Here is a 19,865-nt window from a genome sequence, read left to right on the forward strand (position 1 = left end):
GCCACATAACTTAAGGTAGCTGAGATTTTGAATATAGGCCTGTTAAACAGCAAAGCTCATAGGTCTATTAAACTTCAGGGCCCTTACGTTATAGAAATTAACCCATTGTACGCCATAAGCGTCTGTAAATGCAAGCAACGGACCTTCCCCACATGCCACGTGTGTCTATAAAAAAAAAATTTTCCCTAAGTGGCAGCCCTGACCAACTTTAAAATAATTTTTCGTGAGAATTTTCAGCTGAAAATATTCAATAACACCCAAATTGTAATATATTTTTATAATATTCGTTGCAAGTTGATTTTTAAAATTCAAAATATGGTGTGTGGGGATGGTTTCTGTCTTGGACGTGTGGCAGTTAACTGGTTAAAAAGCTCAGTGCATAAGCCAACTTCAAGTTTATTTCAAAATGGCATATTTTGTGCCACTTGTACAAAGTATGAAAATAATAAAGAATTAAGGTAAAAATTGCTTGGCCAGTGTGGCTCAGTTGGTTGAGGGTTATTCCACACACCAAGTGGTTGCTGGTTTGATTCCCTGTCAGGGCACATACGCGGGTTGCAGGTTCTATTCCCAGAAGGGGACGTGCAAGAGGCAGCCAATTGATTTCATCGATGTTTCTATTTCTCTCTCCCTTCCTCTATCTCTAAAAACCAATAAAAAGTTATTTTTTAAAAAATAATTATGGTAAAAATTAAGGTACAATTTTAGAGAAGTAGATTATTTTCAAAAGAAAATAACCATTAAACACATACTTTTAAGTGTTGAAAACCTCAAGTCAAATTCCACTAATTTATTTCCAAAGGTGAGGTTTGAATTTATTCACTGTGGTTAAACTACATTTCATATTTGTTGAAATAAATAGTACCGAAACATCATTATGTAGATATGTTAATTTATTGTTTACATATTAGGCAGTTTAAAAAAGAATAAAAATCCTACTCTCTAGAACATGAGAAGACAATGGAAGGTACTGTTACACAAATGGAATATATGAACATAAATGAGCCCAAGCATGTGATTTTCAACCACATTCATATTAGTTTTAAAATGATCTAAGCTCTTACAATGGCCAATTACTGATTTGAAAACATGGACCTGGTAGAGGATAAATGCTATTTAAATATCAGTTCAAAGACATAAACAATTTTATTAGTGGTATTTACATGTGTAGGAAGAGAACTGTTTACTGTATATAACTATCATGTTTCAGGGAACATGATCTAACAATTAAGTTTTTATATTACAAAACAAGTTTAAGTATTAGTTATTTTAGAAATACCACTGAAAATAGAATGACATTTAATAATTATACTGAAAGAACCTAGTAAACTAGTTGACAAAATTTAGCTACCCTAGAGAAAATCTTAATCTGTTGAGATAGACAATATAGGATCTAGCTATCTGACAAACAGAAGGCAACATCTATTATGTGAATATTATAAAAGAGTATACTGCCATGAATACTTAGGTAACTTGGCCAACTCCTGAACTAAGAGATATGAAGCCACAACAAACAAACGCTCCAGGAATAATAAAATCCTTATTTCTTATCATAGCTTTATTTCTCTTTTGTTGTTTCAGTCTCCAAATGCATCCGGCACAGTGCTGCATTAGGGCGGCATATAAAAGCATCAGTTTCATCCCCCAACTCTGTTAACTGTTCCAATGAAGACACACAAGGATAATGGTCTTTTAACATATCGGGCAATTTAGAAGTCTTGTCTTGAAGTCGCTGAGAACGTCTAACTGGTGTTAGAAACTTGAGCTCTTTAAATGTAGAATTTATTTCGTCAAACTGCATTTTCTTTTTTACACTAAAACAAAAAACAAAACCCCACAAAATTATTCCCAGAGTTAAAAAAAAATGTTAACATTTTTACTTTGTATTTTGATGCTATTTATCATACCATAACTTGTGTTATAACCACGTGATTGATTGTCTTACAGAGAGGTACTGGGAGCTTCTTGAAATAAGGAATTTATTCTTCTCTCAATTTTTATTACAACTTTATACAGTAGATACTTGAATATCTGTAGAATTGGCTAGTTGTTGAGTTCCAAGTCCTACTATTATTAACAATCAGCAATTAAGATGATGTAAAAATTTTCTTTTTCAAAATGGCAATATTTAGGGAAAAACAAGCAAATGCAGTATTTAAAAGGTGATGTCCCAATGATATTCAATTTATTTAAAACCATTCTGGTTAACAAATAGTTCTAAACAGAAGCTAGCTCAAAGATTTTAAAATACAATATTTATTATCCCTAAGCATAAAAACAAATTAGCACATTACATTTAAAAAGCTTACCTTTGCAAGTATGGTGTAGTAGACACATTATATTTAATTAAGCAACCCTCCCTAGTTTCTGTGTTGGGGGTTTTAATATCATTGGTTGGATCTTTTGTTTTGTGTACTTGCTCTTTTTTAAAATCTTGAAATACCACATTTCTATGATGTTTCTTTTCCATTTCAGGTTTTCCTGACTCTAGATTAACACCAATATCTTCAATGTTGACTTCCTGGATTTTTTCCTTGGTTGCATAAGCCTCCTCAAGATTTTCTCCTATAGAAATACATTTATAAGTTACGCTTTTGGTCAAATTTAAAGAACAAAACCAGAAAACATTAAATTTATTCATAGCGAGCCAGATTTTCAAAATAAAAGAACCAAGCCATCTCCTAACCATTACTTTTCCTAAGCAAATATTGCTGACAACTATTTAACTATCTATATACATATTTTTTATATTTTTTTAAATCCTCACCCAGGGATGTTTTTCCATTGATTTTTAGAGAGTGGAAGTGAGGAGGAGAGAGAGAAACATTGATGTGAGAGACACATCGATTGGTTGCCTCCCACACCCTGACCTGGATCGAGTCTGCAACTGAGGTACATGCTATTCAGCAAGGAATTGAACCCGGGACCCTTCAGTCCGTGGGGGGTTGACGCTCTATCCACTGAGTGAAACTGGCTATGGCTATTTAACAATACTTACTAACACTTGTGTGTCAGGGATTATATATACAAATATAAGAACGAAATCATCTCTGTTCTTTAAGAAGTTCACATTCCGTCCTGGCTGGTGTGGTTCAGCTGGTTGGGTGTCGTCCTGTGCCCCAAAAAGTTGCCGGTTCGATTCATGGTCAGTGCACATACCCGGGCTGTGGGCTCAATCACCAGTAGGGGGTGTGCAGGACACAGCTGATGGATGTTTTGCTCTCACATCAATGTTTCTCTCTCTTTAAAAATCAATACAAAATCTTAAAAAAAAAAAGTTCATATTCCATGGAAGAGACATGCTTGAAAATAATTATAAAAAAAGAAAATGGCTATAATTAAGATAAGAACCATAAAAAAGAATAACTAACTTTGCTTGTAGGACAGAGAGATGGCTAGGGAAGGTGTCATGAGTAACATTTATGCTGGGTCTCGACAAATAAGTACTTGACAAGACCAAGGAAGACAATCTTGGTATGAAGGTTTTTTTGGTTTTGTTTTAAAAAAAAAGATCTAGTAAGACAACATTAAAGGGTCAGTGTGCTTAGAATATAAAGTAAGGAATATAAAGGTCAGTGGGGAGAGGTGATAAGTTCAGATAAAGAGAAAGGGTCTAGACCAGGGGTGGGAAAACTTTTTGACTCGAGGGCCACAATGGGTTCTTAAACTGGACCGGAGGGCCGGAACAAAAGCATGGATGGAGTGTTTGTGTGAACTAATATAAATTCAAAGTAAAGGAGTGAAGTGGAGAGCAAGACAACCCTCCCCTCTTTCGGCTCCGCAGGCTGGATAGAACAGCCGAACAGGCTGGATCCGGCCCGCGGGCTGTAGTTTGCCCACAGCTGGTCTAGACTATAATGAACTTTATGTGCAAGAAGTTTGATAATAAAAAAAATTCACGAGAGACAGAGATACAATTAGATTTGGTGACAATACAAGATGGTTTAGAATAGCACGGAATGAAAACTAATAATGTGTGATGGTAAGACAAAGCTGTTTTATTAGTCTAAGCAAGGTGGCAGAAGTAGGCAATGAGAAGAAAGAGTCTGAGTTAAGAGATTTTTTCTGTTAGTAGTTAATAAATAAGTGTATGTATTAGGGGCATCGGTTCAAAAATTTCTTCCTTTGGAGTCTTTAATGACAGAATAATTTTTTTTCTTTCTTTTGTTTTTTGGGAGGAAGAGATGGTATTATGACGAAGCAGTAGAGAAAGACAAAGTTTAAAATACAACTTGTCAGTTGTGAAATACTTGTGAGACATCTGGTAAATCCATCAAGCGGAGAAGACCTCCAGATTGATTGATAAGAAATTATTAGAGATTTTTACTAAGAGATGTTTCAGTTACATGATAAATGGAATGTTTGGGTTTTTTGTTTGTTTGTTTTTTTGGTTAATCCTCACCAGAGGATCTTTTTCTACTGATTTTTAGAGAGAGTGGGAGAGGGAGAGACAACATGGGACCCTTCAGTCGGCGGGCTGAGCCCTATCAGCTAGGGCTGAATGTGTTTATTTCGTTAGTGAAAAGATGTTGAAGTGGGAAGAGGGAATATGAATCTTTAATTCAACAAATATTTAAGTGCCTTAACATATGCTAGACACTGCATTAGCACTGGGGTACAATGGTGAGAAAGATTGGACACCGTCCTTGTCCATCAAGTTTACAGTTTAAAAGACAAGACAAACAATCAAGTGCATTAATTATTGCACAGAGAAAAAACAGGGAGCACAAAACAGGTGCATCTAACCTAGTTGGGTGGGGCAGAATAGGTGGCTATCAGGGAAGGCTATCCCAAAGAATGACATTTGAGTTGAGTTCTAAAGGATAAAGAGGAATTAGATTAAAAGTAGAACACTGGCTTGGATAGACCAGAGACAAAATAGGTAATATAGTCCTTTCTAGAAAATAAAAAAAGTGAAGAAATAAATTTGGAGATGTGAAGGAATGGGAGTGGCAAGAGGCTGGAGTCAGGAATTTACCCAGAGAAGTGACAGGGCATTTTGAATGCAGCGTTGAGAATGGATTAGAGTAAGAGTAGAGAAGCAGGCAAGGTAGGAGACGACTGTTGTAGTCCAGATAGAGCTGTAGGTGATCTTGAATACAGTAATAAGAGTAAGGATGAAGAGAAACAGATGCATTTTAAGAGATGATTATAAAGTTTAATTGAATTTGATTGGCTGAGGAACAGGGGTGGGGATGTGAGAATGAGACAGTGAAATATAATCCCAAGACTTCTGATGTAGAGAACTGGGCAGTGTCAGTTATTGAGAAAAGGGAACCAAAAGAATGAAGGTTTAGAGAAAAATTATGTTTTCAAGTGTGAAAATGTGGGCTTGAGGTATCTGAGAGACTCAAGTGGTGCTTGTCTCTCTTATTATTTGTCTTCTATTTCCAAATGCTACTTACAAATAATCTTAATTTGTAAAACTGATTTTATATCTAGTAATTACATATCTCAGGAAGCCAAGAGTTTATTGATAGCATTTCTTTTTCCATCTAAAGACAAATATTCTATCTGCTACAAAACATTCCACAGGAAAGATAGAAAACACATCGGTGTGTAAGAAAAACATCGATTGGCTGCCTCCTACATGTTCCCTACTGGGGATCGAGCCCACAAGCCCACATGTACTCTGACTGGGAATTGAACTGGCAACCTCTTGGTGCATGTGACCATGTTCAATCAACTGAGCCACACCCGCCAGGGCAGAAGCTTTTAAAATGAAATATTTATTTCCACTTTGCTGTCTTTAGTGTGTAAGACACAGGATTAATTTATTCTTTTTTTTAAATTTTTTTAAAAAATATTTTTTATTGATTTTTTACAGAGAGGAAGGGAGAGGGAGAGAGAGTCAGAAACATCGATGAGAGAGAAACATCGATCAGCTGCCTCCTGCACACCCCCTACTGGGGATGTGCCCGCAACCAAGGTACATGCCCTTGACCGGAATCGAACCTGGGACTCTTGAGTCCGCAGGCTGACACTCTATCCACTGAGCCAAACCAGTCAGGGCCTTTTTTTAAATTTTTAAAAACAAAGGTATAATCCTATCTAATAAAAGAGTAATATGCAAATTGACCATACCTCCGTTATACCCACAAGCCACGCCCACCAGCCAATCAGGAGCGAATATGCAAATAAACCCAACCAAGATGGCTACAGCCACAGAGAGCAGGAGGGAGGCTTGGGTTTCCCCGGCAATGGAGGAAGCCAAACTTTCTGCCTGCCTTGCCGGCCTAGGCCTCCACTCAAGGCTACAAAGTTTCAATGATAGAAGATACATAAACCCAAACAGAAATGGCGGCAGCCACGGAGCTGGAAAGAGCAGGAGGCTAGGGTTGCCCCTGGCGATGGAGGAAGCCAAGCTTCTGCAGCCCTGGCCAGCCCAGGCCTTTGCTTAAGGCTACAAAGTTTCAATGATAGAAGACACATTAATCCCAACAGAAATGGCTGCCGCCTTGGAGCAAGCAGAAGGCTTGGCTCCGCTCCAGGCTGCAAAGTTTCAATTGTAGAAGATAAATATACCCCAGATACCAGGGCCTCCACTTGGGTCGCCGGGGGGCGTGGCCGGCCTGCAAACCACCACAGGCCCCTCGCCCAGGCCACCCCACTCCCCAAGGAAACCCCCACCCTGATCCAGGACACCCTTCAGGGCAAACCAGCTGGCCCTCACCTGTGCACCAGGCCTCTATCCTATCTAATAAAAAAGTAATAAGCAGATTGACCATCACTCCAACACACAAGATGGCTGCCCCCATGTGGTCAAAGATCCTGCCCCCATGTGGACACAAGATGGCCAGCAAGGGAGGGCAATTGGGAGGGACCAGGCCTGCAAGGGAGGGCAGTTGTGGGTGATCAGGCCAGCAGCGGAGGGTAGTTGGGAGGGACCAGGCCTGCAGGGGAAGGCAGTTAGGGGCAAACAGGCTGGCAGGGGAGTGCTTAGGGGGTGATCAGGCTGGCAGGCAGAAGCGGTTAGGGGCAATCAGGAAAGCAAGCAGGCGAACCGTTGGGAGCCAGCAGTCCTGCATTGTGAGAGGGATGTCCGACTGCCCGTTTAGGCCCGATCCCACGGGCAGTCGGACACCCCTGAGGCGTCCCAGATTGTAGAGGGTGCAGGCTGGGCTGAGGGACACCCCTCCCCCGCCCCGTGTACCGGGCCTCTAGTCCTATATAATAAAATTCTAATATGCAAATCGATAGAACGGCGGAACAACCAGTCTCTATGATGCACACTGACCACCAGGGGGCAGACGCTCAATGCAGGAGCTGCCCCCTGGTGGTCTGTGCGCTCCCACAGGGGGAGCGCCACTCAGCCAGAAGCCAGGCTCACGGCTGGCGAGTGCAGTGGCGGTGGTGGGAGCCTCTCCTGCCTCCTTGGCAGTGCGGGGAGCGGGCCTACGCCAGCAGGTGGACATCCCCCAAGGGGTCCCGGACTGTGAGAGGGTTCAGGCCGGGCTGAGGATGCCCCTGCAGTGCACAAATGTCATGCACTGGGCCTTCTAGTTGAAATATAACATTTTATTAGTTTCAGGTATATAGCAGTATATAGCAGTATACTGATTCAGTATTTGTAAAATTGTGAAAATTTTTTTCTTTTGATGAGAACTTATTCTCTTAGCAACTTTCAAGTACACAATATAGTATTATTAACTATAGTCACCATGGCTTATTTATTTTATAACTAGAGGTTTATACCTTTGGATCCCCTTCAACCTTTTTGCCAGGTTGGGTTATTCTTAAACTTTTCTCCTTCTTTTGTTTATGGTATAGTAGACTTTCCTGGTTTTTTCTTCTACTTCCCTGACCATTCCTTCTCAGGTCTCATCATTAAATAGATCTAGTACCATTAGAAAAAATGTATCTTTTGTATGTTCTCCTAGAGCAGTGGTTGGCAAACTGCGTCTCGCGAGCCATATGCGGCTCTTTGACCCCTTGAGTGTGGCTCTTCCACAAAATACCACATGCGGGCGCACATGTACAGTGCAATTGAAACTTCGTGGCCCATGCACAGAAGTCAGTTTTCGGCTCTCAAAAGAAATTTCAATCGTTGTACTGTTGATATTTGGCTCTGTTGACTAATGAGTTTGCCGACCACTGTCCTAGGGGCATATTAACAGCAACCATCAATTGAAATATTTACTGTTGAACTAAACATACTGCCAGTAAAAGAGGATCCCCTCACACGTAGATATTAACCATTAAGCCATACGCATATTAACATCACTGAACAGATTTTTGGTAACATGTAACCAAAACGTGTATAACACATTTAGAATTTCAGTATAATTTTAAATTTTACTTAAAGTTTAGCTCATGACCTAGATCTCTATATTTTAAATTCATTTTGTGTATTGAAAATAAGGATACTTGTAACTAATTTGGAACGCAATTTAGCAGCAGTCATCAGGAGCCTTAAAAAGGTCAAACTGACACTTTTTAAAATTAATAAAAAATAAAATTAGTGAAAATAAAAAAAACCCAGATACAAGCAACAATGATATATAATAGGTGCTCAAATATTTGTGATTGGCTGATACAAAGTTATACTAAAAAATTGGAAATAACTCTGTTAAAAAAGGAAACAAGTTAGCTTACACTTATATGTAGAGATTTCTCCTCTCATCTAAAATAGTTAATATTACCCATGGTTAAAGTTTAACGAACTTACTATGTGCCTAGGACTTTGATTCTTATATACAGGTGTGGGCAAAAGTAGATATACAGTTGTAATACAAATAAGTAATAATTAATAATACAATAAACTGTTTCACATACTCATAACTTTAAACCTACTTTTGTCCAATCCTGTACATTATTTCATTTAATGGTCCCAAGAATCTTAAGATATTAACATTATCCTATTTTACAGAAAAGGAGTTAAATTTCTTGTAAAAGTTCATAGTAACTAGCATAAACCTATATCTGAAACTAGAAAATATTTACATTTTACATACCTGACAACTAATGAATTTCTTATCTCCTCTCAATCTATTCCTAGCAAAAAGCATTCCTAAATGAGTGTCTCTCTACAAAACATGGTAGATTTCATTATTATTTTTGTTAATCCTCACCCCAAGGATATTTTTTCCATTGACTTTTAGAGAGTGGAAAGGAGGGGGGAAGGGGAGGGGAAGAGGGAGGGAGAAAAGGAAAGGAGAAAAGGGAAGGAGAAAAGGAGGGAGAGGGAGGGGCAGACAAAGAAAGAGATCAATGTGACATCGATTGGTTGCCTCCTGCACCTGCCAGAACCTGGCTGGGGATCAAACCTGCAACCCAGGTATGTGCCCTTGACTGGAAATCAAACCCGAGACACAAGCTGACGCTCTAACAACTAAGCCATGCAGGCCAGGGGGATGGTAGAATTTAATAAGCAAAAAGTTTTTAGAGGTCTAGTCAAACTGCCTCAATCTTAAGACAGGAAATTAAGTTCTACAGAGGTAAGGTAACTTTCCCAGCCACTCAATGACAAATATGGGTTTTGAATGAGACCTCCTAATTAAAAATTCTTACTACAGAAAGCTATTAAATCTCAGAGGTACATCAACAGATGTATGAGAAAAGATTAACCTACATATTAAAAAAAATTAAAAATGATAAAAGAAAAACAATTCAGCAAAGAAATTTAATAAAGTCACAATTCACTTGAAGTAAACAAAATGAAACTAACTTACCAAATTCAACTTTTTCTTGACTCCTCATTGTTAGAATATCTGCAATTGCATGTCGCATTTCTTCAATAGGCTTGATTTTTTTAAATGAAGAGAGCAGACACATGTAAGTTTATATTCTCAGACACTACATTGTCCAAGTTTAAAATATTAAATCCAGTGATTAAATTTTATATTATAAAACAAAGCAGTGGTTCTTAGACCACTTATTTTGCCACTCAAATTGAAAAAATGGCTGTCTTTTCCAATTTATAAAATAAAAATAAACTTAAGGAATGAAATTTCATCAGTTTAAAATTTTCCCCCATAATTTTTCTTAAGGCTTTGGTAACTATTACTTCTTGCCTGATGTGAACAATATTAGTAAACAAGTAGCAAATTAATATTATTAATATCTATTAAAGAGCTGATTACATTTAAGTTTACATTAACCTTTATATTAAGTTTATTCCTTTTCTCCTCATTCAAGTACATAGTTATATTTTTGTGTTCCACATGGTATTAAATGCATCTTTGAACAGCTCAAGGTTGAAAAAGTCAACAGTTCACTAAGTGTCCATTATATACCAGATATTATGAGCACTTCCCATGCACCATGTCTGCTAATGCAACATATTCAAGATAATATAAAATTCAAGGTATTATATAAAAGGGATGCTCTGGCTCATATTCTTAGTTGTAAAACTTAGTCATGAACTATTCACCATCCTGCTTTTCAATATTCTTGGCTAATTTTGATCCTTGTTTTCTAATTTCTGCTCTAGTGTCACATCTTTCTCTTTATACTGTTGCTTTCTATGAGAACCCTTAGCTCCAGTTACACATCCTAGTTATACTGCCATAAGCTGCCTTAAGTAATATTCCTTCTGGTTCAATGTAGTAGTGATCTAACACTCTCTTTCATGTGGGATTCCATCAAATACAATTATCTTTCAGCAAAGTGTTTTATACATAATAACCATTGAGAGAATATCTACTGAATACTTGATTTCTGATTCAGGTAAAAGGTCAAATAGCATTTGTTGGCTTTTTGCTGAGATTATTATGAGTAGACCTTTCTTAAGGAAAAGCTAAAAAAAAGAATTTGAAAAAATTATTTGTAACAATCTTCAAGTATGTATTTTTGAGAAACTCATCCAAAGAAAATACATTTTAGGAACATTTGCCATAAAAACAAAAACAAAACAAAAAGCCAAACTAACCAAAAAGCCTCAATACAATTTAAAAATAAATTTTAGTATTTAAATTCAATTTCACAGATTTCTTAAGTAGGAAATGTGCAAAATGACAAGATGTGCTAAAATATTTCTCCCAGCAAGTTTCGTTAAATGTACATTTCAGCTTACAGTATATCCATTTTCTAAAATATGATTATTCCTAGCATGTGAGCAAGTTTTAGAAGGCTGAGAAACAGCTTTTATAATATGCAATTCTTGTGGCTTTTAATCATTCACTACTTCTATATATATATAAAACCACAATTTTATTAAGTTATGATGTGATATGTCTCAAATAATTCTGAATAATTTATATGCACTGTAATTAATAAGTTTTAATTTCACCTGAGCTCCTGCCAGAATGGCCTTCTCAAAGATTGAAATAATATTTTCAATAGAACTTGTGAGTGGTTCAACACGTGCAAGGCATATCCAATACTTAACAAGTTTTTTGGCATCTGGAATATTTTTAATCAGGTCATTCAGTGTATCTAATACTTCTTCTTTTGGGCATCCCTAAAATGTCAAGAAATAAATCAAGTGTTATGTTTTAGCATACAAAGTATAAGCAATTAAGCTCACTATAATCAAAATCAATGATAGAAAAAGTTGATGGAAAATTGTTCACAAAACTATCCACTATTATCCTCCTCACTCCAAATTTATTCTGAATGGCTAGTATGAGGCATATTGGTCATAAGTACAAGGCAAAAGAAAATAATATACTAGTTGAGAAAAATATTCATAAAAAAAATGACTAACATTCTACTTGGTCTTGATATTTATCCTCTTATCGTATGTATTGTAGATTCCACTTGTTAATATTTTTGTATCTACCAAGTGTTTCTGAGTGAAAATAGCTCACAGGTTTTAAAATTATATTTGTCAGGTTTTGATGTTAAGGTTAAAATGAATCTATAATGGTTTATGTAAGTAAGATTTATATATAGTTAAGTAGCAGGGGAGAAAAATTCCATAGTATCAATAAAAAACTCCAGCTAAGCAGAAATAAGAATAGGATCAGTTTCCCTGATTGTAATTTTCATTGGTCCTCAAAACTACAAAATGTTTAAAGATGCTCATGAGGACTAAAGTTTGAAATCATACTCTGTATATTCAGTCTTGCTCTGGAACTTAGACAGTAGTGTATGACCAAAGCAAGATTAAAGAGTAGTTAGGAAATAAAGAAACATTCTGGTGTTAATTATTATAGTCTGTCAAATTTTGGTCCAACAATAAAATACAATAAGTTCTAGATCATAATGATGTTGGGTGAGATTAATGAAAGTGTTTGAAAATATTTTAGTCAATTTGAATTTAACCTGTGATAATAAGGACTAATTTGTATTGCTAGACTTGGTAAATTATTAACACCATAGAGGAATACAATATTTGTAACTCAGGTAAAAAAATCTATTCCTTTGACATATTTCTATGAACTCAATGAAAATGTAGTCCATTTTATTTTAAATATATATTTTTTAATTGATTTCAGATAGGAAGGAAGAGGGAGATTGAAATATCAATGATGAGAGAGGATCACTGATCGGCTGCCTCTTGCACGCCCCCTACTGGGGATCGAGCCTGCAACCCAGACATGTACCCTTGACTGGAATCGAACCCGGGACTCTTCAGTCCGCAGGCCAACGCTCTATCATCAAACCGGCTAGGGTGAAAATGCACTCCATTAAAGGCCAAAGAGAAATAATCTCATAATGAACAGTAAATCTACATAACACCAGTGACACATTACTTGGTAAAAAAGACTGACAATATAATTAATGGGATATTTATGAAAGTAATTTGCAGCCGAAACCGGTTTGGCTCAGTGGATGGAGCGTCGGCCTGCGAACTGAAGGGTCCCGGGTTCGATTCTGGTCAAGGGCATGTACATTGGTTGCGGGCACATCCCCAGCGGGGGATGTGCAGGAGGCAGCTGATCGATGTTTCTCTCTCATCGATGTTTCTGGCTCTCTATCCCTCTTCCTTCCTCTCTGTAAAATATCAATAAAATATATTTAAAAAAAAAAAAGTAATTTGCAAACTATAAACTACTACACAAATATAACATAAAGACACTACCTCATTAATCAGGTTTAGGCATTCAGAAAATGTCTTGTTTACTTTTTCAGTAAATAATCTTTGTTCATCTTCTTCTGCCATGGTAGTCCAAAATGACCCAACTGGTTTTTCATTCTGTCCTTCAGGTTCAGGCTGGGTTATTACTGAGCTAGGAGGCCTTTTCAGCATTTTTCCTTTGCTAGCTCTCCACTCACTCAGACGAGCTCTATTAATTATAAGTAGTACATTACTGTGATATTGCTGAAAGCATTGTCAAATAGAGGAAAAGTTAAAAAATATTTCAAATCTTTAAGTAGTTCCATGCTAGTGGCAAGACATGGTTCACAAATTCGAAGAAAAAAAACTTAAAAATACCAAAGTGAATTATATGCTCAAAGACATAAGAATGAATTTTTTAAATGAATAGGTTATAAAATACTTCCAATTTCATTAAGAATTTTAACTTATATTACATAAAACAACCTAATAAAACACATTCAAACACAATAACTCAGGTCATACTGTTCCACAATATAAATTTGCTTAAATTTGTCTGCACATGACAGTAGAGAATACACACAAAAAAATTCTAATACATTAAAGGAAATTATAAACCAAATTACAAATTTGAAAATTCAGCTAATGAATTACAACTACTTACTTTCTTTCTTCTACAGTTTCTTTGGGCTGAGCCCTTCTACTGTTGATAGTTGCTTTTGCTATAGTATGCCTGCACTGGTCAATGGTTTTTGACTTTTCTATCTGTTTGATATTAGAAGATGAAGCAGGCCTGGCTATCATTTCAGATGTGATGCTTCTTGATACTGTCTTATTTCTTTTTACTTCCTGAGAAGAAATGGTTTTGACACTACATAAAACTGTATTTGATTGTAGTAATTCTTTCTCATGAGACCCTTTCCGAATTGTAACATTGGCAATGCCTTGTTTCAGGGATTCCTGGGTATTATGAGTATTACTGTGGTGACTTCTAATAAGAGGACGTAAAAGTTGTTCATTCTGAGATGCAGCCCTCACAAATTTAGTCGTCATATTTGAGGCTCTGTGACTTTTTGCTGTTATACTGCTGGTGTTTATAGGCTGAGGTTTTGTGGCCTTAGAGATAGGAGTTGAAAGTTTTTTTGTTGTTGCAGAATGCTCATCTTTGACTTGTACAGGTTTTCTGAATGAATTAACCTTAGATTGAACAATTTGGCCACGATAAGATCCAAGCACAGGTTTCTTGAGCACGTTAGCATCTTGCTTTGGTTTTTCTGTAGTCACTTGTTTCTTTTTATTATTGTTTTTAATGTGAAATGCTTGGCTTAATGTCATACGTTGACCTTGGCGATCATTTGTAATTGGTAACAACTGCAGAGTTTGATTATTATTCTCCAAGTTATACGTATCAGTGACTATAGTTGAATTGGTTAATTCATTAGAAGGTTTTAACGGAATACAATTTTTTTCCATTGTTATATTATTTTTGCTCCTTGTAGGTCTTTGGACATTTTCTTTATCAGCCTAAAAGAGTAATTTGAAACAAATTAGTATTTCAGAATTCATTTCTTTCACGAAGAGTTTAAGAGAAGGAAAGGGGAAAAGGAACAGTTTTGAGGACTATGTCCATATCTTACCATTTTTGTCTTAAGTTTCAGAACTTTTGTCTCTTCTTGGACTGGGCCCTCAGATGTCATCATTCCCTTGTTTCTACTACTTAAAAAAATAAAAATAAAAGAATTTTTAAACCCCATACCAAAAAGGTTTCCTTTTTTTGGGAAGAAATGGAAAAATATTAACCATTACCTGATTTCATAATTTTAAATTGACCTAAGAACTGAGAGATTTGTCCTACGCAAAACTTTTATTTAACTTAAACTCCTTTTTACATATTTAGACTGGTTAGTATAGACTGTGAGAATCTTTTAGCAAGGAAAAATCAGGGTCAATTAGATGCCATTGATTCTAAGATAAAACTCAAGTTCAGAGATGTAAAAATGGGGAAAAAAGTATATTTTAGCATAAAAATTTGCAATCTATATAGCTGATAATTATGGTTGTAATGCCTTTCACATCTATTTGCTTAGTCTGCTTGAAGAAGCAGAACTTTGAAATAGCTTGTACTACCCATTTTCAATGATGGCAGAGAAGGATCAAAATGTGCTACTGTCAGAATGTCCTACTGAACTGGGTATATTGGTAGCTAGCTTCTGAGTATAGGTGCTTCTCATTCCTTCCAAGCATTGCCAGTGGCCTAGAGCAGTGGTCGGCAAACTCATTAGTCAACAGAGCCAAATATCAACAGTACACCGATTGAAATTTCTTTTGAGAGCCGAAAACCGACTTCTGTGCATGGGCCACGAAGTTTCCATCGCACTGTACGTGCGCCCGCACGTGGTATTTTGTGGAAGAGCCACACTCAAGGGGCCAAAGAGCCGCATGTGGCTCGCGAGCCGCAGTTTGCCGACCTCTGGCCTAGAGTACAGCAACATTTCTCAAGTTTAAGCTCCTGTATTCAATCCCTGATGGCAAATAACTCCTCTTGTTACTACCTGGCCTGCTGTTTGGTGTGGGTGGGAGATGATGCTCAGGGTCAACCTGCCAGATTGCTCCCAGTGTGGTACCTTCACTAATAAGACCACTTATTGACCTCAGATTCTATTACTTCTGGGCTTACAATATACTGTGATATTATCTCACTGACAAAATTAGAAGCAATCTTAATTTTTTTGGTTAATCCTCACCCGAGGATATTTTTCCCATTGCTTTTTTTTAGAGAGTGGAAGGGAGAGGGGCAGGGGAGAGAGAGAGAGAAAGGAGAAAGGGAGGGACGGAGGGAGGGAGGGAGGGAGGGAGGGAGGGAGGAAGGGAGGGAGGGAGGGAGGGAGGGAGGGAGGGAGGGAGGGAGGGAGGGAGGGAGGGAGGGAGGGAGCGGGAGGTAGAGAGAGAGAGAGAGAGAGAGAAAAACATTAATGTGAAAGGAACATATTGATTGGTTGCCTCTTGCCCCAACTGGGACTGGGGATTGAACCTGCAATCCAGATATGTGCCCTTGACCAGAAATCGAACTCAAGACCCTTCGGTGCATGTGCCAACACTCTAATCACTTAGCCACACTGGTCAGGGCTAGAAGCAATCTTAATAACAATTAACCTATTTTTCCTCCACCAAAGACTACCAGCCTGTCTCTGGTACACTCTTCCTTCCAGTCTAAAGCATGAACCTACAACATGCCGATTTAGAGTCAAACTCTCCATTCCTACACCTAAGTCTTCCCCATTTCAATATATGGTTTCACTATAGACTCATAAATCAAAAGCCTAAGATCATTCTTTTGTTTGTTTTAAACAAGGAACTGTGGGATTTATGAAAATGTTTATTCTAAAGTAAAGCAACTTATAAATGTGAAGTTAAAAGCTTAAACATTTTTTATTTGGAAATAATGGCAGACTTACATAACGTTGCAAAATTATATATAGTTCAAAGAATATCCATATATTCTTTATTCAGATTTGCCTACTGCTAACATTTTATCCCACCTGCATTATCATTTGCACTCTTTCTGAACATGTGTATGTGTGGAGTACATACAATTTTTTATTATCATTTTAATATAAGTAAACAGACTCAAAGAGACCAGGTACCTCCTCCCCCCTCCGAGGTTTATAATTATAGTGGCAGACTTACATGTTCCAGCCCAGGTCCTTATCACTCTCTAACCTCATACTCTTAAATTGCACAAAGAGCCTGGAAGAATGTCACTACCAGTTATTTGGAAAGAGTGAGGGGATCTTTTGACTTTCTTCTTTATATACTTTAAGGGTTTTTGTTTTAGTCACAACCATGTACTATTTTAAAAATTTTAATGAAACAATACAAATATATTCTTATGGATCACTGAGACTAAAACAAATGATTTCCAAACATTTAGGAGGGCCACCTCCCAAAGAACACTCCCCGCACCCCACACATACGCTCTAAAACCTTGCTAAATTATACAGACTGGCCTTTGTAGCACTGTATAAACCATGTCAATATTTTGATAAAAATACACATTTTGCTTTAAAATTGTTTCCTCTTAGTGTGTGAATTTACACAGGAAATGGTGATCTGATGCCGTACAATCCAATAAGGTAGCCACTAAGCCACAGGTGGCTGTTGAGCACTTACAATGTGGCTAGTCCAAATTGAAGTGTGCTGAAAGTATTAAAAACAGACCAGATTTTAAAAACTTAATACCAAAAAGAATATAAAATATTTCAATTTTTAAAGTATTACATGTTAAAATGACAACACAGGATATGTTGCATTAAACAAAATGTTATTAACCCATTGTACCCCATAAGCGTCTGTAGACACAAGTGGAGGACCTTCCCCACACACCACACGCGTCTATTAAAAAAACATGTTTTCCCTAAGTGGCAAGCTCTGATAAACTTTAAAATCATTTTTGTGTGTGAGAATTTTCAGCTGAAAATATTCAAGAACACCCGAATTGTAATATATTTATTTTTATAATATTAACTGCAAACTGATTTTTTAAATTAAATTCAAAATACCATGGCATGTGGAGATGGTTTCCGTTTTGGACACGTGGTAGTTAACTGGTTAAAATTCATTTCAGCCCAACTGGTGTTGCTCAGTAGTTGAGAATTGAGCCATGAACCAAGAAGTCACTTGATTCCCAGTCAGGGCACATGCCCAGGTTGCAGGCTCGATCCCCAGAAATCAATGGTTCTCTTTCATCATTGATGTTTCTCTCTCTCTCTCCCCCTCTCCCTTCCTCTCTCTTTAATACCCATAAAAACATATTTAAAAAAAAATTCATTTCACCTTAGAAAAACTTTAAAAATGTAGCTACTAGAAAATTTTTAATTACACATGTGGCTTACATTACATTTTTATTGGAAAGATCTGATACAAGTTTTACCAATCGGAAAAAAAAATGTGTTGTTTTTTTTTACCTCACCTGGAGAATTTCTGATTTTCCTGTTTGTATGCAAAAAAAGTTTTTCTTTTTAACAGATGCTCCTTGAGTTTTTGTTTTCTTTGCTCTGAATAACAAAACAGCTACAAGTCAACATTAGTTACAATAACATCAAATAAATATTGACTAAATGAAGATTTTAATTCGACAAATATTCTACTTAACATCACATCTTACAGATAGCAGAAAATTGCCCAGTATTTAGTATTGCCTTTGGAAAACCTTATTATTACAAGACTGTTATTATGTGGTTGGTCCCACAACCACTCTGCACAAGAATCGCATTACCTTCTATCTTGAAATGAAACATCTGGAGAACATAATTTTCAACTTATGGTTACTGAAAGGCAAGCTTTAGGAAACAAAACGGTAGGGGTGAAGACACTAGACCCCAAATTTTAATTTACCATAATTGAGTTGGGTGACATTTCTTTGTTCTGTTTCCCCAAGTGTAGGCCAAAGCAATAACTATATTACTTTTGAAGACCTAGCTAACCCTAGATTTCCATAATGTCGCGGGCATTAAATAGGGCGCATCAGAAGAGACAATCCCATCTCGAGACATTTACTCCCAACTCAAGAGGTGGGACCGCCCAGAGAGGACGCATTCAGTTCTCCGCGCCGATGTTGCCCGGCCCCCGCGGGCCCCGTCCCCACAACGCCGATTCCGTCCGGAGCCCCGCACGCGCCCCCTCGATAAACGCAGTGCTGACAGTGGGCCAGTCTCTGCCGCCAGTGGGTTACGCCCCGCCGGTAAGGATTGCACGCGAAGTGATCAACCCGCAAACTGCCGCCACGGGGCGGGTACCACTCCGTCAAGCTGCGAGAGGCCCAGTGACCCGTTAAGAGTCAGGGTTGAAGCTGGTCTGAGGACCCAAGGGACTGACCGTTGGGCCGGCCATCCACCCCCACCCTGGCTGCCCCGGTCCCCTCGCCGGGTCGCGCGGATATCGCACCGCGGCCCTCACCTCTGAACGCGAACTGGGCCCTCTGACTCGGGGGAAGCTGCAGGTCGCCTGGAACCACCGAGGTGCTCATCGCAGGGCGAAATAGGAGAAGGCGTTTCCTATCGCGCCGCGCCGCAATCTCTCAAACTGAAGCCAGCGGCACTACGCACGGCGGGAGAGGCGCGGCCGACGCCTCCGCCCATTGGTGCCGGCGTGAATTGAATGGGCCAATGGGCGCAGGGGGCGGAGACTGGCCTAAGGTCGCTGCGGCGCGTCTTGGGTCTGCGGGTTTCTGTTAGGGCGGCCCTGGATGAATACCAGGTTTTCAAACCAAAACAGTGCTGTCTGGGACCTCGTTGGCGTCTGCCTGCCTGCAAAGTCTCTGCTATATAGCAGGTAGGACTAGCATTTACACACCCACAGTCCATTAAGGAAGGCAGACGGGAAAAGTGTTGTTTGGCCGCAATTCTAATTAAAAATGGGCGTGTTCACCGAGAAGGTGGAAGAGGATACAAGCGCGAACTACCTACCCAGAGCCTGTGCATTTCCCTTTCACAAAGACTGCATCCCAGCTCTCCAGTGGGACATCATCATCTCCTGTTTCTTGGTTGAGGAGACAAGCTCAGAAGTTATTTGTTCACAAAGCTTGCAAAGGGCAGCTGTAATTAGGATATAAATTATTTTGTACTATGCAATAATCAGATGCAAAAAAGAGAGGAAGAGAGAGGGATAAAATGAGGATAGATCCTTATAATACTCCTGTAAGGTTAAAATAGCATTTGTTGTAGACATTTTGGGTGTGCGTTTAAGTGTGCTGCCATAATTTTTCAGTTCCCATCTAAAAATATCTATCTTCATAAAAGCCCAGTAAACATCCAATCCACGAAACAAAATAATTCAGCTAGAAAAGCTTTGGGGGTGGGAGAGTTTTGTCTGTACTGTGCCTTTCTGGTTTTAAGCATTGGATTCATAACATTTCTCCAACTTG

At 38.1% G+C, this 19,865-nt stretch overlaps 1 protein-coding gene across 3 annotated transcripts; it reads right to left on the reverse strand.

Annotated features, from left to right (window-relative positions):
- Window positions 1–877: 877 nt before the first annotated feature.
- Window positions 878–19,041, reverse strand: CKAP2 (cytoskeleton associated protein 2). Of its 3 annotated transcripts, XM_080660687.1 has the most exons (9): window positions 18,899–19,041; window positions 17,913–17,997; window positions 14,581–14,656; window positions 13,608–14,467; window positions 12,968–13,172; window positions 11,231–11,401; window positions 9,672–9,741; window positions 2,310–2,565; window positions 878–1,814 (listed from the first exon to the last, which is right to left on the reverse strand). In XM_080660687.1, the coding sequence occupies exons 1-9, from the start codon at window positions 18,966–18,968 to the stop codon at window positions 1,559–1,561; spliced, it is 2,049 nt and encodes a 682-aa protein (XP_080516813.1). In that variant the 5' UTR covers window positions 18,969–19,041; the 3' UTR covers window positions 878–1,558. The 3 variants fall into 3 exon arrangements, with proteins under 3 accessions (XP_080516813.1, XP_080516815.1, XP_080516814.1); XM_080660689.1 differs by lacking the exon at window positions 17,913–17,997 and having other exon boundaries at window positions 18,899–19,038; XM_080660688.1 differs by lacking the exon at window positions 17,913–17,997 and having other exon boundaries at window positions 14,581–14,659; window positions 18,899–19,021.
- Window positions 19,042–19,865: the final 824 nt, after the last annotated feature.

Source organism: Plecotus auritus (genome assembly GCF_963455305.1).
Source record: "Plecotus auritus genome assembly, chromosome: 3".
NCBI classification, from domain to species: domain Eukaryota; kingdom Metazoa; phylum Chordata; class Mammalia; order Chiroptera; family Vespertilionidae; genus Plecotus; species Plecotus auritus.